The 26,039-nt window shown below is 38.9% G+C and overlaps 1 protein-coding gene across 1 annotated transcript; it reads left to right on the top strand.

The window, feature by feature from the left end:
- Nucleotides 1-502: 502 nt before the first annotated feature.
- On the top strand, nucleotides 503-11,791 carry LOC122572479 (transcription factor Sox-21-B-like). The gene is made up of 2 exons (XM_043737453.1): nucleotides 503-1,461; nucleotides 8,060-11,791. Exons 1-2 carry the CDS (start codon nucleotides 1,259-1,261, stop codon nucleotides 8,835-8,837), a joined length of 981 nt encoding a protein of 326 aa, XP_043593388.1. The 5' UTR covers nucleotides 503-1,258; the 3' UTR covers nucleotides 8,838-11,791.
- Nucleotides 11,792-26,039: the final 14,248 nt, after the last annotated feature.

Below are 26,039 nucleotides of genomic sequence, written 5' to 3'. Positions count from 1 at the left end.
ATGCCAAATAATATATAGCAAAGTATCGAATCTATAAAAGATTCATTCATTATTTTATTCATTACTAGTCCTAATCCTCCTTAGATCCTTCAGACACGAATCTCATCGCCAGAGATGTGCGTAACGCATTACGCCTGACTCGTGACGGTCTTGTTCTACTTGCGACCGTAAAAATCAATTCAGCTTGCGATTATTTAAAAGCGTCGATGTCGACCGGATGCAAGCTGACCATCGACGTCGACCAAAGAGGTCAGAAAAGCGGTAGTACGATAATCTGCGTGACAGACACACAGCGAGAATCATGGCCCGGCTGGCTGGCTGGCTGGCTGGCTGGCAACGTGTACAACGAGGAAGCGTAGCTAAAAAACGAAGAGAGAAGAAGCACACCTCCACCTGTTGAACGCGCCTGTATCCTCCGTCCGCCATGTCGACGAAGGAGCCAATCGTGCTTGTCCATTAGCCGTGGACCATGGTGGGAGAGTAGAAACATCCCTGGTTGGCCGATCCTTGTCTCCTCCGCGTCCCACGGGACTCCAGCTACTCCACTCGGTCCTGATTCCTCCCTGGCTCATCCCAGACTCGATGTCAGAGAGGTCCTGACGGATTCTTACCAGTCCTCGTCACGGTATCAATCACATAGCTTCTCTACGGTTAACTTGGTGTCGGTGCGCTGTTTCTCTCCTTATGAGCAATCGAGAAGAAACCAGTTTAATTGAATCGAACAAGGATAGATCGAATGGAGAGGATTCAAGGAGCTGGCCTTAACGAGACATATCCGTATAACATTGAAGAATGAATCTCTCTGTGAGTGACTGCTGGAACGACGATCAGATTCGAAGAACATATTGCGTGTGAATTTTGAAATCCGGTTAGAGGGGGTGAGTGTAAAAAGAGAAAGATTCTGGTTCGAAGATTCATAAGAAGATTGAAAGAGAAAGTTGATGACAGTTTGAGACAGCAGAGTTTTGTTGCGAGAATTTTGATTGGAATTGTGGTTTGAAGACTGAAATCGAGTCGTCGTTGAGCATGTGGAAATTGTTGGCTTTGACGACCACGTGATCGAAAGTTGTAGAAAGGTGCAGTGTACAATATTTGTCAAGATCGATACTCATTGAGTAATGATGAAGGACAGGAATAGTGAAGAAAGAAATTGTTTATCGACAGAGAGATGTGAAAGAATGATAGAAGATAGGAATTGAATTTGTAGAAGGAATTGATCGAGAATAATTGTAGATCGTAGATCAGAATAACGGTCGAGATGTCATCGAAAACGCTTCACAACGAGCATATCAAACGTCCAATGAACGCGTTTATGGTATGGTCACGGGGACAGCGACGGAAAATGGCCCAGGAAAATCCGAAGATGCACAATTCTGAGATATCGAAGAGGCTTGGCGCCGAATGGAAACTGCTCAGCGAAAGTGAAAAGCGACCTTTCATCGACGAAGCTAAAAGATTAAGGTGAGTATCGAAATTTTATTAAATATTCCACAAAAAGGTAACGTCTGTATCAGTTTCTACTGATAAATTTCGAGATCCTGAAAGGAAATCAGAAAATTGATCAAATATTATTTTATTTATTTATTAAAATACAAAATTTACTCTACCATGCTGTGCATTATAAATGTATAATGGAATCTTGAAATAAGAATCCGATATGTTTTTTACATGATAATAAAATTAATGCTTAATAAAATAATGTAGAGATTGGGAAAATACAAAAGTAGCCGTCGCGTGATGTTCGCTACTTTTTACACGCTTCTGAAGACTCGACACGCACAACACACATTCTTGCCACATGTGCAACTTCAAATTTCCACGTGGGGTCACGCATCTGAGTCAACGTGTATATTTTCCGAATCAATCCTTGCTCATTATCGATAATTTAAACATCTACATAATTCGCTATCACTTTGCACAAATTTTTTACACAAGTTCACAAAAATGCGTACATTGTATCATTCCCTGATAAATATTACGAAATTTTGTATAAAAAGACCAAACATTATAATTTTTCTATGTATTATTCGAACTATTTTATTTACCAAATTTACAAAATCTACTAGATTATAATACGCATCATAAATGTTATAAAATTTATCATTAAAATACAACAATTTTTTCTTAATAAAATAAGAATTGTAAAAATCTTCCGATTTTATTTCCGTTAAATTTGGTTCTCTAAAAGTATTTAAGAAAATATCGATCAGTTTCTATAAACACCAATTTTTGTGGTTTGTGAACCAAAATGTCTTTTTGAAAGAATATGAAATAGAAAGTTCGTTTCGTATCGCCTTCAATCAATATCGAAGATTTTTCTTTTGCGTGCTAATTGCTCTTTAGTCACGAGTGGCCGAACAAAATTATCGCATCGAAGCGTATCTGCAATAACTGTGAAGAGGATGAAAAACGAGGAAGGGGGATCTCGTAGTTCATAATACGGTACATTGTTGCTAAAGCTAAGGGCGTGCTGCGCTAAGCCAAGGGGTGGAATAGGGTGAACGAAGTGGTATTTATGGAGGTGGAGGGGACGGCCTCTTTATTACCGACCCTGAATATTTAATCATTGTTATGAGTTTATTTAGCTCGCCGTACGATGAACAGGTCGGAGAGATTTCACGATCGAACGACATTTTTATCATTTCTGTTTCATTCTTCACGCTATCGAGGGGAATTAATGGGGGAATGATTGCTACTTTAAACATAATATTCTATATAATCAGCTATAACTTATTCAACCCCTTAAGGAAATATTGGATACTATTTTGTGCGTTTCGAATGTGTTACGTTAAATTTTAACTTTCCCTACTTTCTTTCGGTTACTACTGTTTTTAAAAAAAGCATGAAGTAATCGTTCTTCGAAGGAGAAATTCTTTTGGGCACTTGATATGCATTTCTAACGTTAACGAATGCTGTAAATAAAAAGAAAAGGAAATGAAGGAACTCAGACAAAGCACAATAAGACAATAAATACAGCGGAGATCGAGAGAACACGACGAAAGGGAGATTAATTTAAAAGTACGATGCGCGAACTGTCGATGGCAGAATCGAGGTCTGTCAGGGTTTTTCAAAGCAAAAATTGCCGGGACAGCGAATTGATAGGAGGCGGCTGGGGTTGAATATAACCGGCGCGGCGATGATGCTCGTAAAATAAATAATAGAATAATAAAGTCGGTTCTTCCTAAATTGTCGATTCACTTTCAATTGCCAAGTATTCACTTTCCCCTCTTTTTTTCATTCGGGCTAGATCGGTTTTGAAAAGAAAGAAAAATAAAAAATATATAGAAAGGGTAGAAGAAAGAAGAATCAATCGACTCGGTAGTGAATTCTATCAACGGAATGTAACATGGAATCCGCTTTTCTGTCGATGACCATGATCGAGTCCAACAAAAGGAATTATGAAGTTTCGCACTGACGCACAGTCCGTGTCAGTTGTGATTCGATTCCTTTTTTCACGGTATCGAATATTGCCCTTTTCAATTGCCGAATGAAAAATATTGTCCCGCCTAACAGACGCTACTGAAATTTTTTTCAAAAGTGGACAAATGTGTCTTCATTGTTTTGCAATCATCTTTTATTCGCAAACAATCCGCTCGAGTTTTCAAAGAGATGTGCACGTAAAATTTTCAAACTGAAAACTATATGTATTATATATAATTCAAAAAAATTCTATTTCACATAATATGATCCTAAAACATAAAACATAAAAACAAAACCTATATATTCATTAACCAGTATTTGTTACTAAACATGCTATGTCTTTTTATTTATTTTCAACGCAATCCTATTTTCCTATCATTGAAAAATTCCTCGAGTTTAAAAAAATGTGATAGAATTATTATTGAAGTATATGTTTTTCAGGAGCGTTAAAACATTAACGCTTGATGTTTATGATGGGTTCTTTTACTCTCCATCTAGTGTTCAATAATAACAAAATATTTAATTCCAATTGTTTACCTTTATCAGTTTCCTAATTAAAAAAAAAGTATATTGTCATGAAGTTTCACTCATGATAGTATTTAATGGTTAAAAGTTCTTTTGATTGTTGAGATGAGAATGAGATTGAGAAACAAAAATTTGGGGATAAACATGGCCCTTCTGCAACGGTTGAATTGGTATTATTAGCGAAATTTTACAAGCCATCTCACAAGTTTGATAACGAAACAAATTAATTTTGATCGTTCTGTTCAACACGAAAACCACTTATACAATGAAAGCCTATAATCTATATTTTTTACTTACCAATTTTGTAATACTACTACTTAGATCATAAGTAGAGATTACCATATATTCTTCCACCAAATCCCATCTCAAAGAAACAACTCCACTGAAACAAACTAACAACCATTCCCACTGGAAGTCTGTAAAATCGACTTGAGGGAGCCTCAATATTCATTCTGCCCGCGAAAACGTTTCTCAGGTAAAGGTACAGAGAGTCAGAGGAGGAAAATTTCGAGCAGAGACGTGTGACGGCGAATCCGCTTTTCTGGCGGATGACGGCGTCGCTGACGATTCTGGTAACGGTAGTGTGCAAAAACGAGAGGGGTTGGCCCGCGGGGGAGGGTTGCCAAGAGAGGGAGGAACGGTCGTAAAATAAAGAGGAGAGGGCCCGATAAAAGTCGTTCTCCTGGAGCCAGGTTCCTGGTAGGAACGGGTTCCCCTGGAGCCAAGCCGTCACTGGCCCGACGTAATCTGTCCGTTCGTTCACGGCGACTCACAATGTGGCCCCCGAGATAACAAATAAAGCCCCATTGTCGCAATTGTGTGGATTTAAAAGGATTTGCGCGGCTCCTCTGCCGGCCCCTACCCTCTCCGCCGCCCCTGGTCTCACCCCCTCGCTTGCTGTTCGTTGGCTGTGCCGTGCTGCCACTGCTGCTGCCTGTCCTACGATACCCTCCTCCTCAACCCTCTTTTCTCCCAGCTTCTACAGACGCTCTGTCTACCCCGTTCTCGGTCGCGCATCGAGGAAACCGAGAAGGAAAGCGACGAGAGTGAAAACGCTGCATCAAAACGGCGGTAAAGAATTGGCGAGTTAGAGTCAGTTGCGTCGATCAACGGTGTAAGATGAAATGAGGAAGGTTAGGGGATAGGCGATAGGCAGCGAGATTTTGAAGATTTTTTATGTGGTTGGTGGGTTTTCTGCGGACGTTGTTAGAATTAATTATAAAGACTGATGTTTACAGGTAAATGTAGGTAGAATGGAGACTAAAGAAGAAGAATACGAGAAACCAATTTCCAATTTTTTACAAAGGAGCTATATTGTTGAACCCAATTCAAGATATGAAATGTTTCTTTTACCATGCAAATATAATAATGGATACTTCAGCTTGAATATTTAGTATACTTTTACATATTTAGTTTTCCATATACGAAAAGATCAGTGTGAATAAACTCAACCTTCCTGATTCGCCTCACTGTCGCTATCATAATCAAAACCATCCCCCCTTAGGATAGTCGTAACCGAGAGATATGGAAAACAAGACCAAACAACTTTTTACATATTACAATAATTATCGAAAGGTATATAATATGGACCAATTTATCCAACAATAATCGGTCACATCGACGACCGATATTCGGTTACACGGGTCGCGGAAAGACCGTCACGGGGACATCGAGAAAGTCCGTCGATCGTTGGCAGCACAATGACATTTATGACGAATCGTTACACTAACGACATTCGCTAGGCCACCAGAGGACAATCGTGACTAATTGTTATTGTTTCTTGTTGCGGCAGCCGCGAGCGCAACTACCGCGCGGCTTATGTCCACCGATATGATATAACGCGTTGTTTATCGCACGGTTGGAAGTGGTGTGTGGTCACACCCACTCCCTGCTAGCTCTGGCAGTGTGCTATTTTCCCTGTGTGATGGTGGTGGTAGAGGGCTCCAAGCGAATTGTAAAGATTACGCCCGATGTTTATGCATTTATGCTGAATTATTGTCGGCGGGGCTTTACCGATGTTTATGCTGATTTACGCTTTGTGCTATCTGCCGGGACACATTGTCCCGGAATTATTATTCCGCTGCGTCACTCTCGCCGCGAGGAACCGAAATTTCGGATTTCGTTCGCGAGTTGGAAAATTCTCCACCGTTATACACCTCGTGGTTCGTTTTCGACCACGCCGATACGAACCATCGGTTTTGCCAATGTGCAGCCTGACTTCCCTCGTTATTCCTATCATTCGTACCCGAGAATCGATGATACACTCGAAATATAGAAAATATTGAAATATGACGATACTTGTCTTGCAAAAGTAAGATGGATTTGGATCTATTTCCAGTATTGTATTAATATATCATTGAATTGGAAAGTTAAAAATTTCATTTCATTTCATAATAATTTTATTTGTCTATTTAGTCAATGAATGCTACGAGAGATCGATGTCGAAATTGTGTAAAATGTCCTGATAAATTCATCACGTAGTACAGTAACTACAGATTTATATATTCGTAAATTTGAAAGAAATATTTTACATAATATATAAATGATATGGAATTAATTTTTTACCAAGCTCATATTTACAGTAAATCCATGTAACTGATGCATATATCTGCGTTCCTAGATTCCTTTCAAATTTTACCATGATAGTCGTATCTCATCACGGCGATCATGATATTTCAAAATATTTTATATAACACACATACAATATATTCTTAAAAAGTGTCTATATATGTTCAAATATTTTCGCCAGACACTGTATAGAAAATAGAACATATCGATGCTGAAAAGTACTAAAAACCCCTGGCGAGATGGTCGAAGTAATTCGAGTGGTTGTGATTGTGCGCGCGTTTTCCGGCAGGATTCCCCAACGCGAAACTCTAGGCACGTAAAAAAGAGTTCCCGCCCGTGAAACACCTATCTTGCTCGCTTTCTTTTATCTCCGAGAGGCGAAGCATAAATAAGGACTGCGTTTGTGCGCCTCTTGGGTACATAATGGAGTATTATGTGACGGAGATACCACGGGGTTCTGACTCTTCCCTTCCTCCCCTCACTTTTACCAGCCTGTCGACACAAACGTGGCGTCGACTGCGCCTTCAGCCGGGGTGTGTGTACAAGATATTAGCTGCAAATACCCATGGTGTCCCGTATCGTGTTCTAGTACCACGATAATACGTTCCTTTGTACGGATAACGGTGTCGAGAGCAAAGTTTACCGAATTCTTCAGTGTCTCATCTCGTCTCGCGCGATTCTTCCAGCGATAACGCGACACCTTGGATTATCGAAGATTGATAGAGGGCGACATCATTGTTTAAAACTGTGCAAAGAATGATTTTTCTTGGTAAACTTGGAAAATAATCTGTATTTTATCGAGATATGATGCATTTACTTATATTATTTATATATTTCTAAATATATATTAGAAAAATACTTGTCGAAAGTGCTTTTGCTCAAATTAATATCGACTTGGATTATTTAAATCTACGTTATTTAATCGGATATTTCTGTTGCGTTCTAAATGCGTTTCTTCGTTATGAAAGATTCGTGAAAAGTCCTAGAATCTTGCAAGCGTTTTCGTTCAACCAGCCGTGCCAGAGATTATGCCTTCGACCCTTCAAAGAACTATCGCGTTCGCCGTAACAAAACTATTCAATTAGGCCACCCCTGAAACGCTCGAACACAAGCCTCCCTTACAACCTAGCGATATCAGGTTTAGCGGTAGATTTACGATAGCTACAAATATCTTAAAATTTCATGTAACGAAAAAATTAAATGAACGTTTCATTCTTCTCGTATTAATCGTCGTTAATAAATCATAGCAAATTATCAATAAATACTAAGTTAAATAATTATTATTTATCATTAATTAGTAAATTGTTGTGTAAGTTGACTTAGATCTTATATTAATGTTCCTTAATCAAACATTAAATCTATCATTCGTTAAAAAAAAAATACATTGTCACCTCAATAAAGAAATATACACTCTTCAAATATATCGTGGATATTGCGTACCGCTTTATTCTGTATTTAATTATAATATTCTATTGAAACTTCGTTTTAATTACAATCTTCTATCAAACGTTTAATATGGTAACACAGAAAAACATTTTCCTTGCAGAGCCCTCCACATGAAAGAGCACCCAGACTACAAGTACCGGCCGCGCAGGAAGCCAAAATCTTTAGTAAAGAAAGAGAACAAATTCGGTTTCTCGATATCACCCCTGATGTCCTCGGGTGAGACCTTAGGCAATATATCGAGAAGCCTCTTACCACCTTTGGCACCACCATCGCACCACACGTTGATGAGCCACGAGGATCTCAAGATTCCCCGTTTCTTCCCGCCATTTCCATACCCCCTATATCCTATACAACACAAACTTGGAGAAGAGTTCAACGGTGGCAAATTGGCAGCAGATTTGGCGCTTCAAGCACTCTATGGAGGCAGCACCTTTTATTCGAGCCATCAAACCATGTCCTGGCCGGGATTATCAACGGCGACCTGTCTCCAACCCAATTGTGGCTGTCCAAGTCCACCTAAAGATCCAAAGAGGCCGTACTTGCCCACCAAATTAGAAGAAAGACCCTTTCCTAGTCCAGGTAAGCCAGAAGAGGATGGATTTCCTTCAGACAGAGACTCTAGCAGGGAAGAACCTCGATATAGAAAACTTGAAGAAGATACGTACTTGTCTTCGGTCGACAGGCACCAGGAAGACAGGTCTCAAGATAGATTTTCTTCGTCTTCTTCTTCGTCACCTACCGATCAGACAGAGAAAGCTGTTAATAGTATTCCAACGACGACGTCGACCGCGACGACAAAGGTGGAGAGCGCGTTTTCGGTTCAAAATCTGACGTCGTCCAGTTCAAATTTGGGAAGTCATCGCGGCCACGTCATATGAAGGCCGCTTCCGGTTCTCCCGGACCTAAACTTCCGGGGGAACCTGGTACCACCTGGATGGCCAAGTACTGACTGGTGGAGGGTACCACCGATGTTGTCGCCCATTCCTCAGACCACGGTGACGAATTTAAACGCACCACCGAAGGACGACGAGGTTCAATTACAAGAAGAACAGAGAAACTCCGTGATGGCCAGGTCGAGAGGCATTCATATTGGAAATGTACAGTGATCATTGATGCTCAGGGAGATGAATGGCTTCTAAAATGATTCGATTGAAAATTACTTGAAGGTCCATAATCTGTTATGTAAACGATGACGAAAGGAAGTTATCAATCGTGTATATGATGTAAACGGGACTTTTCATTGGAAAAGTGACTCTTTTACGAATCGGAGATTTACATTTATAGAATCTTATACTCTCCTCCTTAGTTAAAATGTCTTATCTTACCACCTTGAAATTGAAGAAAACTGAAGTTGAATGGTGTACTTTGTTCTATCTTTAGTTTTCTTTGTTCAATCGAAAATACTTAGTCACTATTTCGTAAGAGCATGTGTAATATAACATATTGTTAAAAGATAAAAACATATAGAAATACTAATTGGGTTCATATTTGAACCTAATTAATTGTTATGTAAATGCTATAATAAATACGATGACATGTAAATACCTTCCGTATCCGCTGCATATCTTCAAAAATGCTAGATAGGATATTTTGACGAAGGAGGGCTGTATAGAAAAAGGTATGAAAGATGAGCCACGAAGGTCGTCGATCGTTCGTAACCTGTTGCGTTGTGTGATAATTCCAACAGCCTACTTAACCTGTTTTTTACGATTGTATATATGATATCTCGTTGAGAGGAAATCCTAAAACCTGGTTGGAGACCTCGAGAAATATCGCATCATCCCAGTGATGTTCCACAATGCCTACGAGTGATCTTACTCTTGGGGGTTGCAGTTTTTTCGCTAGGGAGACGGAACGAGTCGAACTTTTCGACGAGAATTCGTTATGCGACTCGACGGTGGATACCAAAGCCGAATCGATAACTCGCCACGGCCAAAATCCCACAAAGTGAGAAGCGAAAGGGTCCTTTCTGGCAAAGCGTGTACAGGGATGCCAGAGAAGAGTCCAATTTTGATGAGATAACCAACCCTCTCGGTGGCACATATTACCGCACACGCGAGCCCAAAGCGCCACGGGAGGACAGAAAAGAGCCCCCATACGAGCGAAGAGAGGTAGGAAAAAAATAAAACCCTCTTCGAGCAGAGGCAAATCTCTTCTTTAGGGCGCGGCCATGCGAAATAAGCCAAACATTCTGAATGCTAACGTAGATGCGACACAGTGGACCTGTATACGCGTTATACCACCCCCTCCCGTCTCCTCACGAGATGATTTTATTGCGTCGCGCATTGATACTGCAACTCCCTGATATTTTCCCTGTGTCTTTCTCATTTTCCTTTTCTGTTTCTGTTATTTGTTAATTTCCTTTTTTAGCAACCTTGTAATTGCTAGATCGCCGGTTGGTGGTGATTGTGAGGGAGAGATTGGTAAGTGAATCGACGAAATGAATTTATTTCTACGTCTTTTTTTTTAGCTTTCATAAAGATTTTGAAATCTTGTGATCCTTTTGAGATCCTCTTGCACAATTAAATTGATATTATTAGCGAAATTTTATAAATCACAAGATGTCGATGTCAATATATTTTCCTGTGCAATACTAACACGGTTGTTAATAAAGCAAATGGAATTTGAGAAAGTATACGTTATCTAATTGTTCTATTTAATGTAAAATTTTAGAAAGGAAATTATTGACTCATAACTTATAACTTGTTGATTTACTAATATTTATTGTGCGAGAGGATCCTGGTTATTACTGTTGTATTTCTTATGTTATTCGTGGTTCTATTGTTGTTTTGTTTTTCAGTTAGAAAATATTGACGAAAGAGTTTATAATAAATAGACTATGGATATTTATGCATATATATGTAGAATACACATAATATAAAAAGATACATAAAATATCCAAAGTACTCATTATACTACCTTAAAGGAAAATCTTCTATTTTTTAAATTGTGTGCATAAAAATTCGCAGTCCAGTAATGTGCAGCATACAAACTGTACAACTAGCAATTTAGTATTTATCAATTAATTTTATACTATAGAAAGTTTCGAAGCTAAAAAAGTACTAAAAAAAAACTTGTTTAAAGAACGAAGTTCATACGTAATCTAGTATCGTTTATCATATCTCTCTCATAATCCTACTGAAAAGAAACTACATAAAAGCAGGACGCAAAAGTGTCGAACATTCTTTTTCGAATGGCATAGAAATATACGAAGCTGTAATTTATTACTGTGAAGCTTTAAACAATTGGCCAGTAATAATAAAACGTTCAATTCGAGCAAATTGTTTGCAGACGTGCCATTCTATCCGCGAATTGCTCAATTCGTTGCTGGTCCCCTTTGACCTCTTCCCCCTGTTCACGCAGTTTTATTGCAGCTGATTTTTGGCGATCGACGCGCACCCGTATATTCAAAATTTTATACGCTTGTTTTGCCGCGCGAGACACGTATTTTTCGGTGAAAAATTTCGACCATGACGATCGAGCCTCACTACCGACCAGAATGGAAACTAATTCCCACGCACACTTCCCCCCACATCTAGAAATTGTATACAGTTAACAAAAAAAAAGAAGAAAAAAGAAAATCGTAACGATCATAGAGAATCGACGATACAAAAAAAAGAGTACCTATAATGTAAAGCGTATTGTAAACAAATAGAAACATATCTTCTCGATATTTACATAAGTTCCTCGGCTACCGTTCATTTTCAACGTTAAACGAGAGAAAAGACGAGAAATATAGAGGATCATGTAGGGGTTTTCCATTAATCACAAAAAATGGCTGCGTTAACGCCCCAGGCAATATGCACGTAATCATTGTTAATTATTTGCTGTAACATAACGCGACGTTTGTAAATAAATTGGATCTTAACCGAAGCATTTGACTTGCCTATGCTATATCCTAATTTCGTAAAAGGTTCTTTGATAGCGGTAACATCATGTTTTGCATGTTTCCTTTAAGCATTTTTATAATACAAGAAATTAATTTAACTTTTCCTACACTATCATTTTATGGAATACTCAAATTTCTAATGCAATAGAACTTTGATTATTCGAAGTAATCATGACACGTTGCTCAAGGTAATTGAATATTTTACCACCAATTATTTCCAGTTACTTTATAAAAATTAATATTAGATAGAAACAAAAGCTTGTAAATAAAAATGTAACTATTTTTTTCGATTTTGTTCTTGTTTCACGATGTTTCTTACAAGAAACCATCCTTAAGTTTTTCATTAACTAATATCCCTATAATTATGCGTTTCGTTAATCAATATTCCAATAATTAAACTTCTGCTACATTTTAAAGTCTTAAAATACCTATTCAATGAACAGCATACTTCTTATTTCATATTTGTTAATTAACAACACGTTTCATGATCACCACATTTCACCAAAATATTACAGATGGTTACGTGTGTGCTTGAGAACTGGTCCTTGACACAGAAGGTGAAAAGTAACCAGGATCGATCAAGAAACCATCGACACGTATCTCCCACGTATTTGTAGAACTAATCGGAGGTTATGTGAAGGAGGAATCGTCGTAGGGGAAAATCTAAAGGGCGAGAAGGAGGAACTTTCACGCCTCCCCTTCGACCCTCGATCCTCCCCTCCGTTGCGTCGTGTTTTATTTCTGATAGCGACGCCTCCGTCGTCGCCGCGAGGACATTATCGCCACCGCGAAGGACCTTTTCTTCCCCCATAAAGGCAATCACGCTTTCTTCGTGGCGAGATAACAGCAGAATGGAGAGCCAGAGACGTCTCCGTTCGCGCCAACGAATTCAACCACGATTCCATAATTCTTCGTACGACCATGAAGCGAGCAAAGCGATTCTTTCCACTTTCTTATTGTGAATAGAATTCTGTGAAACCTACGAGCATATTGTTTTCTATGTCGGTTTTCGCTTATGTAATACATGAAATTATTCGCGATAATTATATGTTGAAAATGTTCAAGTCTTGAAATTATTTTTTAATTGCTGCTTAGTGTATAATTAATCGTCATTTTGATCTGAAGCAACACATAACGCGAAGTATTCTATTAATCTTCGTTTTGATCACTTTAGTCAATATAACTATAGGACTGTAATCGTACTCTTCTTGTGTCCGTATTTTCGAAGATTTATAAAATTGTGAATTTTTTGTAGGAATTAGTACGAACTAATGAAAGAATGATCTTTAATTACAATGAAATGAAAACGTATTACAATTCTTTGGAGAATAGACATTTGAGACACTACAATGATAAATTAAAACCTGAGCTTATAAGTTATAGTTATAGTATATTATACAATACATATCTCAAATTATATTTCAATAACTATAACATGATTATACTTTAAACGTGTGTTTCTTTATAGCTGTAACTTACAAGTTCTGATATCACAATACCTTACCAAGTAATCAACATATGTATTCTCAATTCATCAATAGTTAGTATCATTTCTCCGTTATCTAAATAATTCTTAGAGAAATTCATGACTTTGTAGTTTCTAAAGGACACGAACACGAATAGAAGTAGTTCGATCGAAAATGTGGACGTTTAAAATCTGAAGGAGGGCACGAGGAACGACCGGAAGCCCGAAGAACCGACGTAGACTCGAAATGCACGGTGGGTGTTCCGATTCGAAAGTGATTACATTTGACTTGGATTCGTGCCTCCTTACGGCAAAGGCAGCCTCTGCCGGTACAGAGCCTCGGCAACGAGGACATTCTTCCCCGACAATACCTCCCACAATCGAGCGAGCAGCACTTCCGCGCATACTAATGGAGAGGCGCCTAGACTCCTTTGGCCAGCCAGTAGTCGACGCCCCAATCCACCCTTTCCCCCTTTTCACCCCTTTGCACGCCGCCGTGGAAAACTTCTCCTACCGGAGAAGACGTCCTCCTCTAGTTTCTAGCAGAGAAACACCAGACCGCGATAGATTTTTCCAAGGAAGTCGATTTTACGTTCTTCGACCACTTTTGTAAAATGGGAAAAAATTAGAGATGAAATGGTTGTTTTAATGATGAAAAGAGGTAAGAGATTAGGTAGGAAGTGTGTTATACTGAATAAGCTTTAATACTAGTGTTAATATCCAGTTTCTAACGTGTACTTAAATATACTATATAAAAATAATTACAACAAAGTGGAAAATGAAAAACATATGTTAATAAAGAGCTGTTTCAAAATGAGAACTGCTAAATTTATGAAAGTAACGGATTTTAATTTTCTTGTTTATATGTAAATTATATTTTGATCTTAATAAAAGTTAACATTAATTTTATTAAAAGTTCACAAACTTCTTACTCCACACATGATGCTATTACAAAGTCTTTAGACAAATGAAGATCCACGCTGAAGGAGGAGATTAAAATATCCAAGCAACTTCTAACAGATTCATAAATAAACTACGGACAGTTATTTATGCAAATATTTTTACGAATATAATTAAAGAAATAATAGCAGGAAAAGAAGCAAATAGAGATTTGCTTTATCCCATTAAATATTGTAAAGTATACTTTGGATATTTTACCTTTAAACCCATAAATGCATGGACACCATCGTTCTCTCATAAATTTGGCTTACTTTATACCTGCCATAACCAATTGTCAACGGAAAGGACAACGAGCTCACTGTCTATAAGAGAAAATAGAAATGTTTAACTTTCATCCTTCAGTGTGTAAAGTAATACCCGTAAATACTCCGTAATACCACACCTTTCTCCAAGACTCCCTTAGCTCCAAAAAATTCGGACGACATTTGAACGCGAAGAAAACAAATTAAAGAATACGACGGAGACGACACGCGACTCGATAGACATTTTAATTGCAAATTATATAAGCGCTTTTGTAAGCACCGCGTGAGTGGGAGCTCGAGCGCATCGCACGAATCGTTTGATTGCGGAAAATGACGGGCGGCGATGGCGCGAGTGGAAGTTTTGAGTGGGCGTCGGTCCTGGCAGACAATGAGGCATTCAGGGGTGGCATTGTCGGGCCGACAACTGCGTTACCGTAGACAAACCCGAAATCACCGGCGCTATCGCCGTCCCAGATCCGATTATGCGAATAATAAAATGCAGCGAAACAGAGGAGGAGAAAGAGAGAGAAAGGGATGCAACGTGGTAAAGCAATGGATGCAGGGGTAGCGGTGAGAAGTTTGTTAATAGCGTCAGGGTCGCATCTTTTTCTTCGTTCCAACCTCATCCTGTTCTCCCTTTTTATGGGGCGACGATAATCCTGTGAATTCTGATAGTGGGTTAACATAAAAGATGACTCGAAGCTCTGAACTTAGTCGCGGTTCTTTTAGGCAAAGTATTTTTATATTATATTCTTAATCTATTTTAATTCTTTATATTATTTAAAGATTATCCGTTTTTTATGAGAATAGAGGTGAAATTTATAAATTGCAAATATTTTTATGAACATAATTAAAGAACAATCAGAGTACATCAAATAAACTTTATCATCTGTATCATGTATTCCTTGTTCTTTAATTTCCAATGTTCATAACTCCAAAATTTTCATTGCTATATATCTTATTTCAATTATATAACTCGCATTTACCGTCGTAAAACAAAATTACTTATTAATAAATGATAAAATCCAACAAGAATCAATTTTACAAATATTACACGTAAAATATCGAAGTCGAAGAATGAATTCAGAGCAAGAATACACGATGTCTTCGACAGAGGATCAATTGGCAAAGTGGGTCGTGCGAATATTCGCCTGGAAACTAGGTAACAGGGACGTTGATCGGTCGTAAGGGAGACAAACGTGGCCAAGAATCGCCGTAGAAACGATATTCTCCCAAGCAGCGGCTATAATTATGCATCAAGGGTCGTCAAGTCCGGCCCAAGTTGGGAACTTGGTTAATTAGGGACGGTAGTCAGACGCCGCCCGGTATTGTCCGGCACTGTTGACTTCCGGCCTCTTCTCGCCGCCACGAAAGCCCCGCAGAGAGGTAGTACGGGGTTGATTGTTTCATTGTTTCCGACCCCACTGTCAAATGCCACCACGCTGAATAGCGTTATTGTTATTTCAGGCCATGGCGCAGACAATCCAAGGGTTTTCGGGATCCCCACCCGCTTCGCGGTTTAATGTCGAGGTATGTCGACTTCGGGTACGTCAACAATCGCGTTGCCTTCTTCTGCTATTGCGCCTGAAACTTTGCCAGAGAAAATGAACGGAGAACTGGACAAAAGTTTAATAAGCATTTCGATATATCGGCAATAAATTAGAAAGGCTCGTAACAAAAATGACCATCGTCCATGTCTATCTCTTTCCCGAAAGACCAATGAATATTGTAGCATTTTCTAATTTTGTTTAATTTCTGAACATGGAACTATGTTTAATTGAATCATGAAGTTATGAAACTTTGATAAAGATTGCTTTGTAAAACCATCTAATTTTTATTTGGTAATAAATTATGACGTGAATCATTTTTCATAATACTGATAAAATTGATCATATCACCAACATTAGCTTTTGTAATCTAAGAAATTAAATTAATTTGACTTAATTTAAGAAGATTGGAATTTGTAGTACTGGTTTCTAATAGCATGATAGTTGAAAGCAAACTTTTCACATTCTTATCGTTATCACATTACAGAAGGCTGTGATTTCAATTTTTATAAAATGACTAGCTAAAAATGATATTGTTAAAAAAAATCCAATTTATATCAAAGATTACGATTTCCTTGCAAAAAGAAATTAAATTCTAAAATATTGATAACGCTACTATTACGATCTCCGATAACATCCTTCGACGATTTATCGATTTTTCGGCAAGAATCGTGTGACCCTCGGTCACCCGCCTTCGTGTCGACCGGAAGTCCGTCCAAGCAGCGCCCACTGGCCGCTTTCGGTTTTTCAATTTCGCATAATGTCTGGGCATGGTCTATCGGCGTCTTGGAAAAGCGCACACGTGATAAGATAGCCGTGGCCAATACCAGGGAATTTACGTTCGGCATAAGTTTGCCTTATATATGAGCGTCCACGGGAAATGCGACGATCCTATCGGTAGCGGCTGGGTCATGAAGATCCGTCCGTGAAATGTTGCCCTGGCTAGTATTTTACTAGTCGTGGGGGATGCGACGTGTTCGAAAAGCGACCGCGAAACCGTTCAAAACGAACGGAGATAAACTGAACCCTGTGGTCAAGTGCTGTCTTTTAAAAAGGTAATCTGTTACCCGGAAGTCGATCGATGATCGTGTCACTACTATCGAGTGAACATATATCTTTGTTCATAAATATTAGAATACTTAAAAAAATTTAGGTAGATCTGATTTAGGTAAATCATTACGAAATTATTTGAACCTGTAAGAACTGTTGTCTCATTAGATTTCAGGAAATATTTTTTAACATAGGATTGAAACAAGAAGTCACACATATCAACAACGACTGCTTCATGTTTATAAATCGTTTAAGAAATTGTTTAAGAAGATAAAAATTCAATTACGTCGAAAAAGATCTCAAAAAAATGCAATAGGATTAACTTGGAGGATTTTAATTTCAGTATGGACGTTCAATAAATACCAAAAGTGGACTTCGAACAGAGTAAAGTGCACATTCAATAATAATAACACCCAAGGAAGAGAGTAAATCTGGGGAAGATCATTTCCGACGGAGCGTCCCATGCTTCAAGCTTCGAGAAAGAATCGCGTGTAGGTCTGCCGAAGGAAGGAAGAGAGGAGAGAAAAAAAAGGTTGGCAGAGGGGGCCATTCCGGGGATACTTCATCACGATTTAACGCCATAAAAGTCGCATAAGGCCCGACGCCGGTGATGCCCCGACACCTTCTACCGCGGATTGGAAACAAAATGTCGTAAAATATCGGGTGGGAAGCTTCGGCCAATGATTCCCTCCTTTCCTCACCCCTTTCACCCCTGCCTGTTTCCAACAGTATTCCGGCTTTCCCTCTCGTTTCCACGCCGTACCGGCTGACCCGAGAACGACGGATATAAAATCGCGACTGGTAGGGGCTGGCAGGCCACGCGGCGGTAAATATAAATAAAAATGGAAAGCCGACCATAATGGTCGATGGAAAGTATGACGCATACCTATACCCGTGGCTGTTTCAAATTGATATTTCGAAAGTGCCCCCGATGCAGGCGAACGTACATTTTTTCTCTACACGTTCTACTCTATTTTCTCATTCCTACCTTCTTCTACCCTGTGTAACATTGTCAAGCGTGGTTCTTCCGGTTTCAATGGTCCTCCAACTGACTGTTAAGCCCTGTTGCAGTCCTGGAATTTTTATAGCTATTCTCGTTCTTCTTCTCGTTCTAGTTCCCGTTTCAACAAACGCAAAGGTTTTTAACGTTGCATCAATAGTTCTTTCATATTTCTGTCAATCCTGTGATAGTTCTCGAATTTTTGTTTTTGAATTTCGCTCAGGAGACAAACGAAAGACTCCTAATACTCTGTTAATAATTCCACCTTTTAAACTTTCCGTAGTTTATGTCATATGACTATTAGCTTGTTTACTCACACATAAACAAGATAAGTATTGTTATAAAGAACTCTGTCAAAATGTTAATGTTCTTTTATAGCGTTATACAAATCCACGTTATACAGGATATATTGTACTTTATTTTCGTTTTCCTTACTTCTCAACAGTATTTCTGACTATGGCATATAGAATTGATTTTATTTCCTTTCAACAGTTCTCAGCAGACACGGCATATCATGACATCTCAAGTCCTACTTGGCGATCCCTTCCTTCGATCGCGTAAAAATTGGACCACTGTTCTGCACGCCATTTCTGGGATCCCTTGACCATTGGATCAACCGCTGAGAGGAAGATTCGATTTTAGCAAAAGAAAATTCTATCTGCTGGCAAATCTTGGTTTTTGGTTTCATGTACTTATATGGAGAATATAGAAGATACTACATCACTCTGTTTCATTTGAAAGAATTTACTGGAAATGTAAGGAATTTAAAGGAATTCATTTGAAGATTCTTTTAATTTTTTTATTAAAATTCATAGAGAAAATTTGATTATCGATAAAAGGTTCGTTTAGGTATGGAATAAAATTGAGAGTATTCGTGCGATATTCGTTTCGTTTCAAAATAGCTGGTATTCCTCTAGTGGCTCTAGACGGTAGTTCTAATCGATTTCAAAGGTTATAACGTCTTCAACTTATCCATACGACGCCTGACATCGACTGCAATGCACCAATAACGCGAATAAATCGCTTGATAAATACGTAAAACCGCCTAGACTCGCCAGTCATTATCGTTCCTCCGACGATTCACTTTAAATAATTCAATCATAGATATGCAAATGGGTAAAACGGTACCAACATACTAGCTTCCTAACTATATCACTGGCGATTTCTTCAAATGGCCAAAATTATTGTACGTGTTGCACATTGGTAATATATAATAACGAAACACTGTATTCTATAAACTCGTCAAATTTCAAATAACCAAATAAATAATTAAAGAATGATGCGTTTGTCTTAAAAAAAAACATCAACAGACACGCATTTTTATTATTATAAAAATTCATTTTATTAGATTTTTATTTTTGTAAAATACGTTTATTTATCTTATTAATCTTATCTTCTTTATCTAAGAAGAAAAAAGAATGGTGTACAATCTGTAAAATAGAAGAAAGAAGAAGAAATTTTCAGTGGATCGGTGGAACGAAGGAAATCGACGAAGGGTGAATGGAAGAGAAAAAGAACGGTGCTCGCAGAGACGCGACGCGAGCGCAAATTATTTTTCACGGTGACAACCATCCCCGATAGAGGCTCAGGAATCCATGCACCAATGGATATGCAGCGGAGGCAAAATATAATGCAACGTTCGCTTCTCTCTTCTCTCCGCTCTTCTATTTCCCCGTAACCAACAAAGGAAGGATTTGTCGCGAAGCGAAGCTCCGCCGCCGACAAAACCTTACCCTCTCCTCTCCACACCCCTCCTTCACCTATCTATTCGTACGCTTTGTAAAGCTTTTAGCCCATTACAAGAGCGTGTGTAGCGCGTTCGGCTCGTCGATTGATGTAATGCTATTCTTGTTGCTATATTTATGCTTAATGCATATTCCTTCGACGCGACGCCGTTGAATTATATGTATATATATTATACGTATTTGCGAGTGTATTTCAATGTTCTATACAATGAACGAGAATGTCACATGTACACTGTGTGTTTTATTATTCCTATTGATCTGATTCTTTTACATTTACGAGGATGGTGTGTAGTTGCCTGCACGACATTGTATGGTAAAGTCGGTCAAATGTCAAAGTTCGCATGTGCATAGCACGTTGAAGAGAAAATTGAATGAGGTTTATTCTTAGTTGTGGTTTGTTCCATTTATGAATAGTTGCTATTATTTGATGATACAGTAGAAGTCCTTTTATATAATCTTTCCGAAAGACAAATACATCGTGTAATTAGAGTTCGTATTATAGTTTACCAATATTGTCCACTACCTGTTAGTTCACATAATAAGAGTTCACATTCAGATAAATCGATTCAATCGACAGGAGTTCGTTTAATCAGACACCAACTGAAATTTCGTTGCTACGAAAGGAATTCTATTTGTGTTTCATTTAACGTTCTTATGTAACGATAATAATGTCATCGTGACTTCTTTCTACTTTTTAATTATATTAATGCAATTTAATGTATTCTAATTTTTAATGTATTTAATGTGACATTAAGTCAGTGAGCCCGCTGAACAACTAATACGTGATTACTATATTTATTAAATCAAATATCGAATTATGCAGAAAGCATGTTGAAATTGCCGTTTGCTCATACTTCGGTAACTAGTCCAAGAGAAAATTCGTTTGATAAAAAAAAAAGACTTGGTGTAACTAATATCATCGACGACGGGCATAATTTCTGTTTTTAAATCTCGATCCATCCTTTACCATCCCCCAACACTCTTCGGTAATTGAATTCTTGGCCGAGATTACTTTAGCTTTCGCCATTTACTTCAGCTGGAGCATCTTGCAGCGAAGCTCGAACGATGAAGACTCCTTCAACGACGCTTGAACCCCGCAGGTTATTTAAGATAGATTATTATTCTCCGAGCCGTGGCAGCAAGGCATCAGCGAAAATGAAAACGCTATCATTTACAGGCAAATTAATTGCCGCGAATCACTTTATCCGCCATTCCTCTCTCCGCGGCTCCTTTCTCCTTGCTGTTCCCTGCGTCGAATGTTTAATAGAATCCTGTTGTTGCACCACGTTCCTGTCGTTGCTGGTTACCCGTTGTTCGGATACAACGTTTGTGAAATTGAAAATATCGTGAGAGAAATGTGTAATTGTGTTTAACGATTTATAAAGACTGGGCTGAGTACTACACTTACGTAAGTCAACATTTTAAGACTTTAATAGTCACCAACTTTGGAAAATCAATCTTAAAACTTGATAAGCAATCGAACATTCCCGTGACCACAAGATTCAACTACGTAATGCCCTATCTTTCTTTAATGACCAAAATACTGTAAGCTAAAATGATCCAGTTGAAAATTCAGAAACTTACTGCCTTCTAAGAATCGAACCCCAATAATTAATCAAGAGTCAAACCCTTTCGTTACCACTAAAACAACCTTTTATCTTTTGCTAATAATGAAAAATACAGTGACTGAAAACGAACCAGTTGAAAATATTTCCAAAATCACTACCCTTAAAGTATCTAATCTTAAGTACTGATCAAAAGTCAAATTTCCTTCTGATCGCAAGAACAATCAATTATAAAAGGCTCCATCTTTCTTTGATAACCAAAACTACCATAACCGAAGATGATCCAGTTAAAAATTTATTCAAAGTCACCGCCTCCGAAGAATCGAACCTAGACGATAGATCAGGAATGAAATTGTCCGGAGACCACGAGGACCAGCGTCATGTTACCAGAGGTCCGATTCTTGATCCTCGATCGTCTCCCATGGAAAGGGGTTGGAGGGCCTGGATTGGAATAGGATCGGAGCGAAGCGTGAAGAGGCCGTTATTGTGGGCGCTGGCGCGCGTCATTTGATCGCGCACAGTGGAAGCCGAGGCCTCTCTGTGTGCACCATTTCCCTCCTGCCAGGCTTGTCGGCCGATCCGCCACCCCCGTTTTCCCTCCACTCTCCCCTTCGCCATCGGTCGTCTGTCGTTTCGCCCCGCGCCGCCGTCGAAGTTGCGCAACCCAGCCCGCAGGAAGGGTAGGTGGGCCTGTGAGGGTGGAATTTAGCCCGCAGGCCGGCCAACCTAATGGAAACAAGAAATTGCGGCAAACAGCGTTACCCACGCCTCGACGCCCCGTAAATATCGCGGCCGAGAGAGACAGCGTGGCCGAGAGCGGCGCCCACAACAGCGTCGACTGTCCTCGTCAAAAGATCCTCTGGATCGGCTACCCTGTAAGGGGAGGCCACTGCAAAGGGTGCCAAGCGACGTGAAACGTCATCATGAACATCTTTCTACTCAGTTGTTCGATGCTATTTAATGTTTGGATTGTTTTGTTTGTTGGGGCTGAACCGCGATAGGTAGTTAGAAAGAAAAGTACATATGTAGTTCGGAAAGCTGGATGAGCATTCGGATGATTTGTTTGAATGATTGAAGAGGTTGAAGGATGATTTATTTCGGGGGTTGGAATGGGGGTAATTGTTTGGCAGAATTGGTTAGGGTTTCTCGAAGATCTGCCGATTATTTTATATTGGAAGTGATCAGTAGTTAATTGCTGTTATTAAAAAACGAGTTTCTTTTGTTTATTGTGCATTAGTCAGATATAATCATGAGAATTAGGTTATATCATTAGACTAGCATAGTCATATAGAATTAGCATAACCATATAAGGTTTCGGCAAAAGTAACTGAACTTTAACTAGTTACATCCCGAAATTAAGTCTCGAAACTGTAATAGATTCAACTATGATAAACTATGACAAATTCAACCCTATCACATGTATATAATCAGCATATGAATTAGTTAAAAATTACTGATTTAATTCATTCTTTAGATTATAGACGAATTTAGCTAAAGAAATTTTCAGAAATTTTTCTATATAAGCGAAAATAATTCAATTGCCATTTCCAAAAGACAGTAGAAGTGGTTCGACGCGATAAAACGTTGGTAACAATAGAAACGGAAACCGTAGACATTCTTGTAATGCAGCTTCCGGACATTGGACGCGTTCGAGTGGGTAGTACTCGTTCCTGGTAAAAGCGCATTGGCCATCGTCTATTTATCTGGGTCTCTGATAATCGAGTTATCGCTGCTTTCTTTTCATTCGATTCGACCGACACCGAGAGATATCGGTGACACTTTCGAGGGATCGGTCACGTTTCGAGTGCAATTTATTAGAGAAACTCTCGTGTACAACGTTCCGACGATTTCACCCCACCAACAGAATCTCCCGTGTTTGCCAAGAACGTTTGTTCTCCAAGCACAACTTTACATCATGCCATTTTTCTTCCGTGACATTCACATCGTTGTATCCATTTTTAAATTGTTCAATAATAATTTTATCTCTTTACTTTTAAACATTTTTGCTTTATGCATTAATCTATACACTTATGAGAAATTAAGAAATATAATAATATGAAATATATAACATTTAACATATGTGCATACAATACATAACAAATCCAAAATATAATTCTCGTTGCAATATTTAAATGCGCGAAACGAATCTTTGCTCATATTCCATTTTTTCCTTCGATAGAATGAAGCTAGACTAGTATTCTTTATAGAAATATGAATTTGTATAAAAATCCGCAGTCTAATTATTACGATATATATATAAGTATATTGAATAATTACGACATAAGATATAGTAATAACAACAACCATATTTTTAAAAATCACAAACCCCACAAAATATACGACCCAAACTACAAACCGAAGTATACTCGAAGCAGCGATGGGGTGCAGAAGAAAATAGTATGAAGGAAAGACGGTCACGACTTTGAAAAAAGGCGAGAACGCGACGGAAAGGGGGTACGCTGAATGTCGAGTTTTCAATCTGCCATTCTATCATTGACAATTTCGCGCAAATGGGATCGCGGTGCAAGGGCGTTGAGGCGTGCTCTCGGCGCACATTGGCGTTAAATAAGAGTAACCCAGCCAGCACGCCGCCACGACATAATTGCCTGTGAAATCACTAGATGGATTTTGCCTCCTTGTTCTGCATTTCCATCCTGTATTTTTGCAACACCACCCACGCCTAGTCCAGCCTCCAGCTGTGTCGGCCGCGTAATTCCGGGATCGAATCGCAACCGCGAAATTGTTTCATATCACAGCCGCGAATGTGATTCGTTTGCACACCCGAGAGCCAACCGTGACGCAAAATTTCAATCTTCTCTGGATGGATTCCTTTAATTTCGAAATTCTATCATAAGCGGGGATAGAAAATGAAATTTCATAAAAACAGAGCTTTCACGGAAGATTGAAAGGGAATATGATAATCCTTGGGATTTTTATTGGAAAGAAAAATCGTTTACTGTGGTTGTTATTTTTCAACTGAGAATATTTGTACGTTTATAAAAAAAAGTTTGTAATGTGTGCGGAATACATACATATTTAAAATATCCAGAGTAAAGTAATTGTTATAATTGGACTCCGAAGTTGTATGCAAAATATAAAGGTATAAAAAAAACACACTAAAATTGGTATAAAAATGAAGTTCGTTCCGGGAATACGTTTCGTTCCAGTCCAATTTCGCTTTGTAGAAGGGGAACAATCGTTGCAGTTGGAGGACGGTGAATCTTTTCCTTTCGCGACTTCTACCACAAAGGTGCACTGGTACTTTGACCAGAGAAATGTATTTCCGCGATTCGGTAATCGCCTTACCGCGGCACAGACCGCCGTTACAGCCTTATCTTGTACCAACCGCGAGATAGAGAGAAAGGAGACCGACGCTATAAAGAAAGAGCACGTGAATCGGAATGTACGACCAACCCAAAACTGAATTCTCTTTTTGAAAATTATTCTAGATAATAAGTTGGAAGTTTGCGAGCTCCGTGAAGAAATGAACTTCCCGGTACGAAAGTTATCGATTTGTTAGCGATGAGGATATTCTTTTCGTCCTTGGAGATTTTTACTACTTCTTAATCGAATTCTTTTCTGCAAGAAAATACAACGTAGTTATCGATTAATACGAATAATGATTTCTCATAAATAATGTTTATCATATAGTATTCCATTAAAAAGTGAATTTTTCAACCACATTAATAGAACGTTTCTCGATGTATATTAACTACATGTCCTAGAATAGTTACACAGCTTCCACAAAAGACGAAACTAAACATTTGTATTTATGCAAGGTACGCTGTCATCTTTTTAAAATTCCAACTTTTTAAAAAGACCAATTCTCTCAGGAGTGAAAAGACAAAACCATAGGACGATCAAACGGAGGTAAGAGCGACTAGAAGAAAAGCGGAAACGAGAATGCGAGGTAGCGTAACAACCACGGGTCTGCTTAGCATAAAAATGGCCAATTATCCGGCTAACAAGCCGACCGAGCGACGAAAACCCCGTAGAAACGCAGAGGCTGGCTGGTCCTAACTCCGTTAGCGCCTCCTCGCCTCTTGAAGCAGATTAGTTAGCGTAAATGCCGTCGGTCCTAGCATTTTTATTCCTGATTACCGTTTCTCGTCGTACTAATCTCGTTACCTTGACATTCGAAAACTTAACTCTCTCTCTCTCTCTCTCTCTCTTCCTCCACCTCCTTTTTCCTCTACTTTTCATCGACAAGAAGGGCGTCTTGAAGCGAAGAAGACGTTACGAAGAAGAGGTGAGAGAAGCTACAGAAACGTAGAGGCACCCAGCCAATTCGAAGGACATGCGACAATGCCGTCATGATTTCCAAGAGGACTGAATGCCATCCTAATTCTTCGCGGAATAATCGCGAGTGCAAGTTTGTTTGCCTCCGCGTTCACCGGTACTGTGTGTTGCGTAATGGCTTCTGATGGTTGCGGAAAACTCACCACCGGAAACGCCTTTCACTTGGACTTTAACTGAGACGCTTAGTTTTTTAATTTTGTTATTTAAGTAGCAGTGGCAGCGATGAAAAGTCGATAGAAAAGTTTTTCTTTTCGTAATATACTAGCCGCTCATACATATCCAGATATTTTTGTCCATTTGTAGTAACAGTTCATGAAT

The sequence above is a fragment of the Bombus pyrosoma genome, linkage group LG11, assembly GCF_014825855.1.
Source record: "Bombus pyrosoma isolate SC7728 linkage group LG11, ASM1482585v1, whole genome shotgun sequence".
NCBI lineage: Eukaryota > Metazoa > Arthropoda > Insecta > Hymenoptera > Apidae > Bombus > Bombus pyrosoma.
Note: the sequence above shows the minus strand (reverse complement) of the source record. Positions and strands in the feature narration are given on the sequence as shown.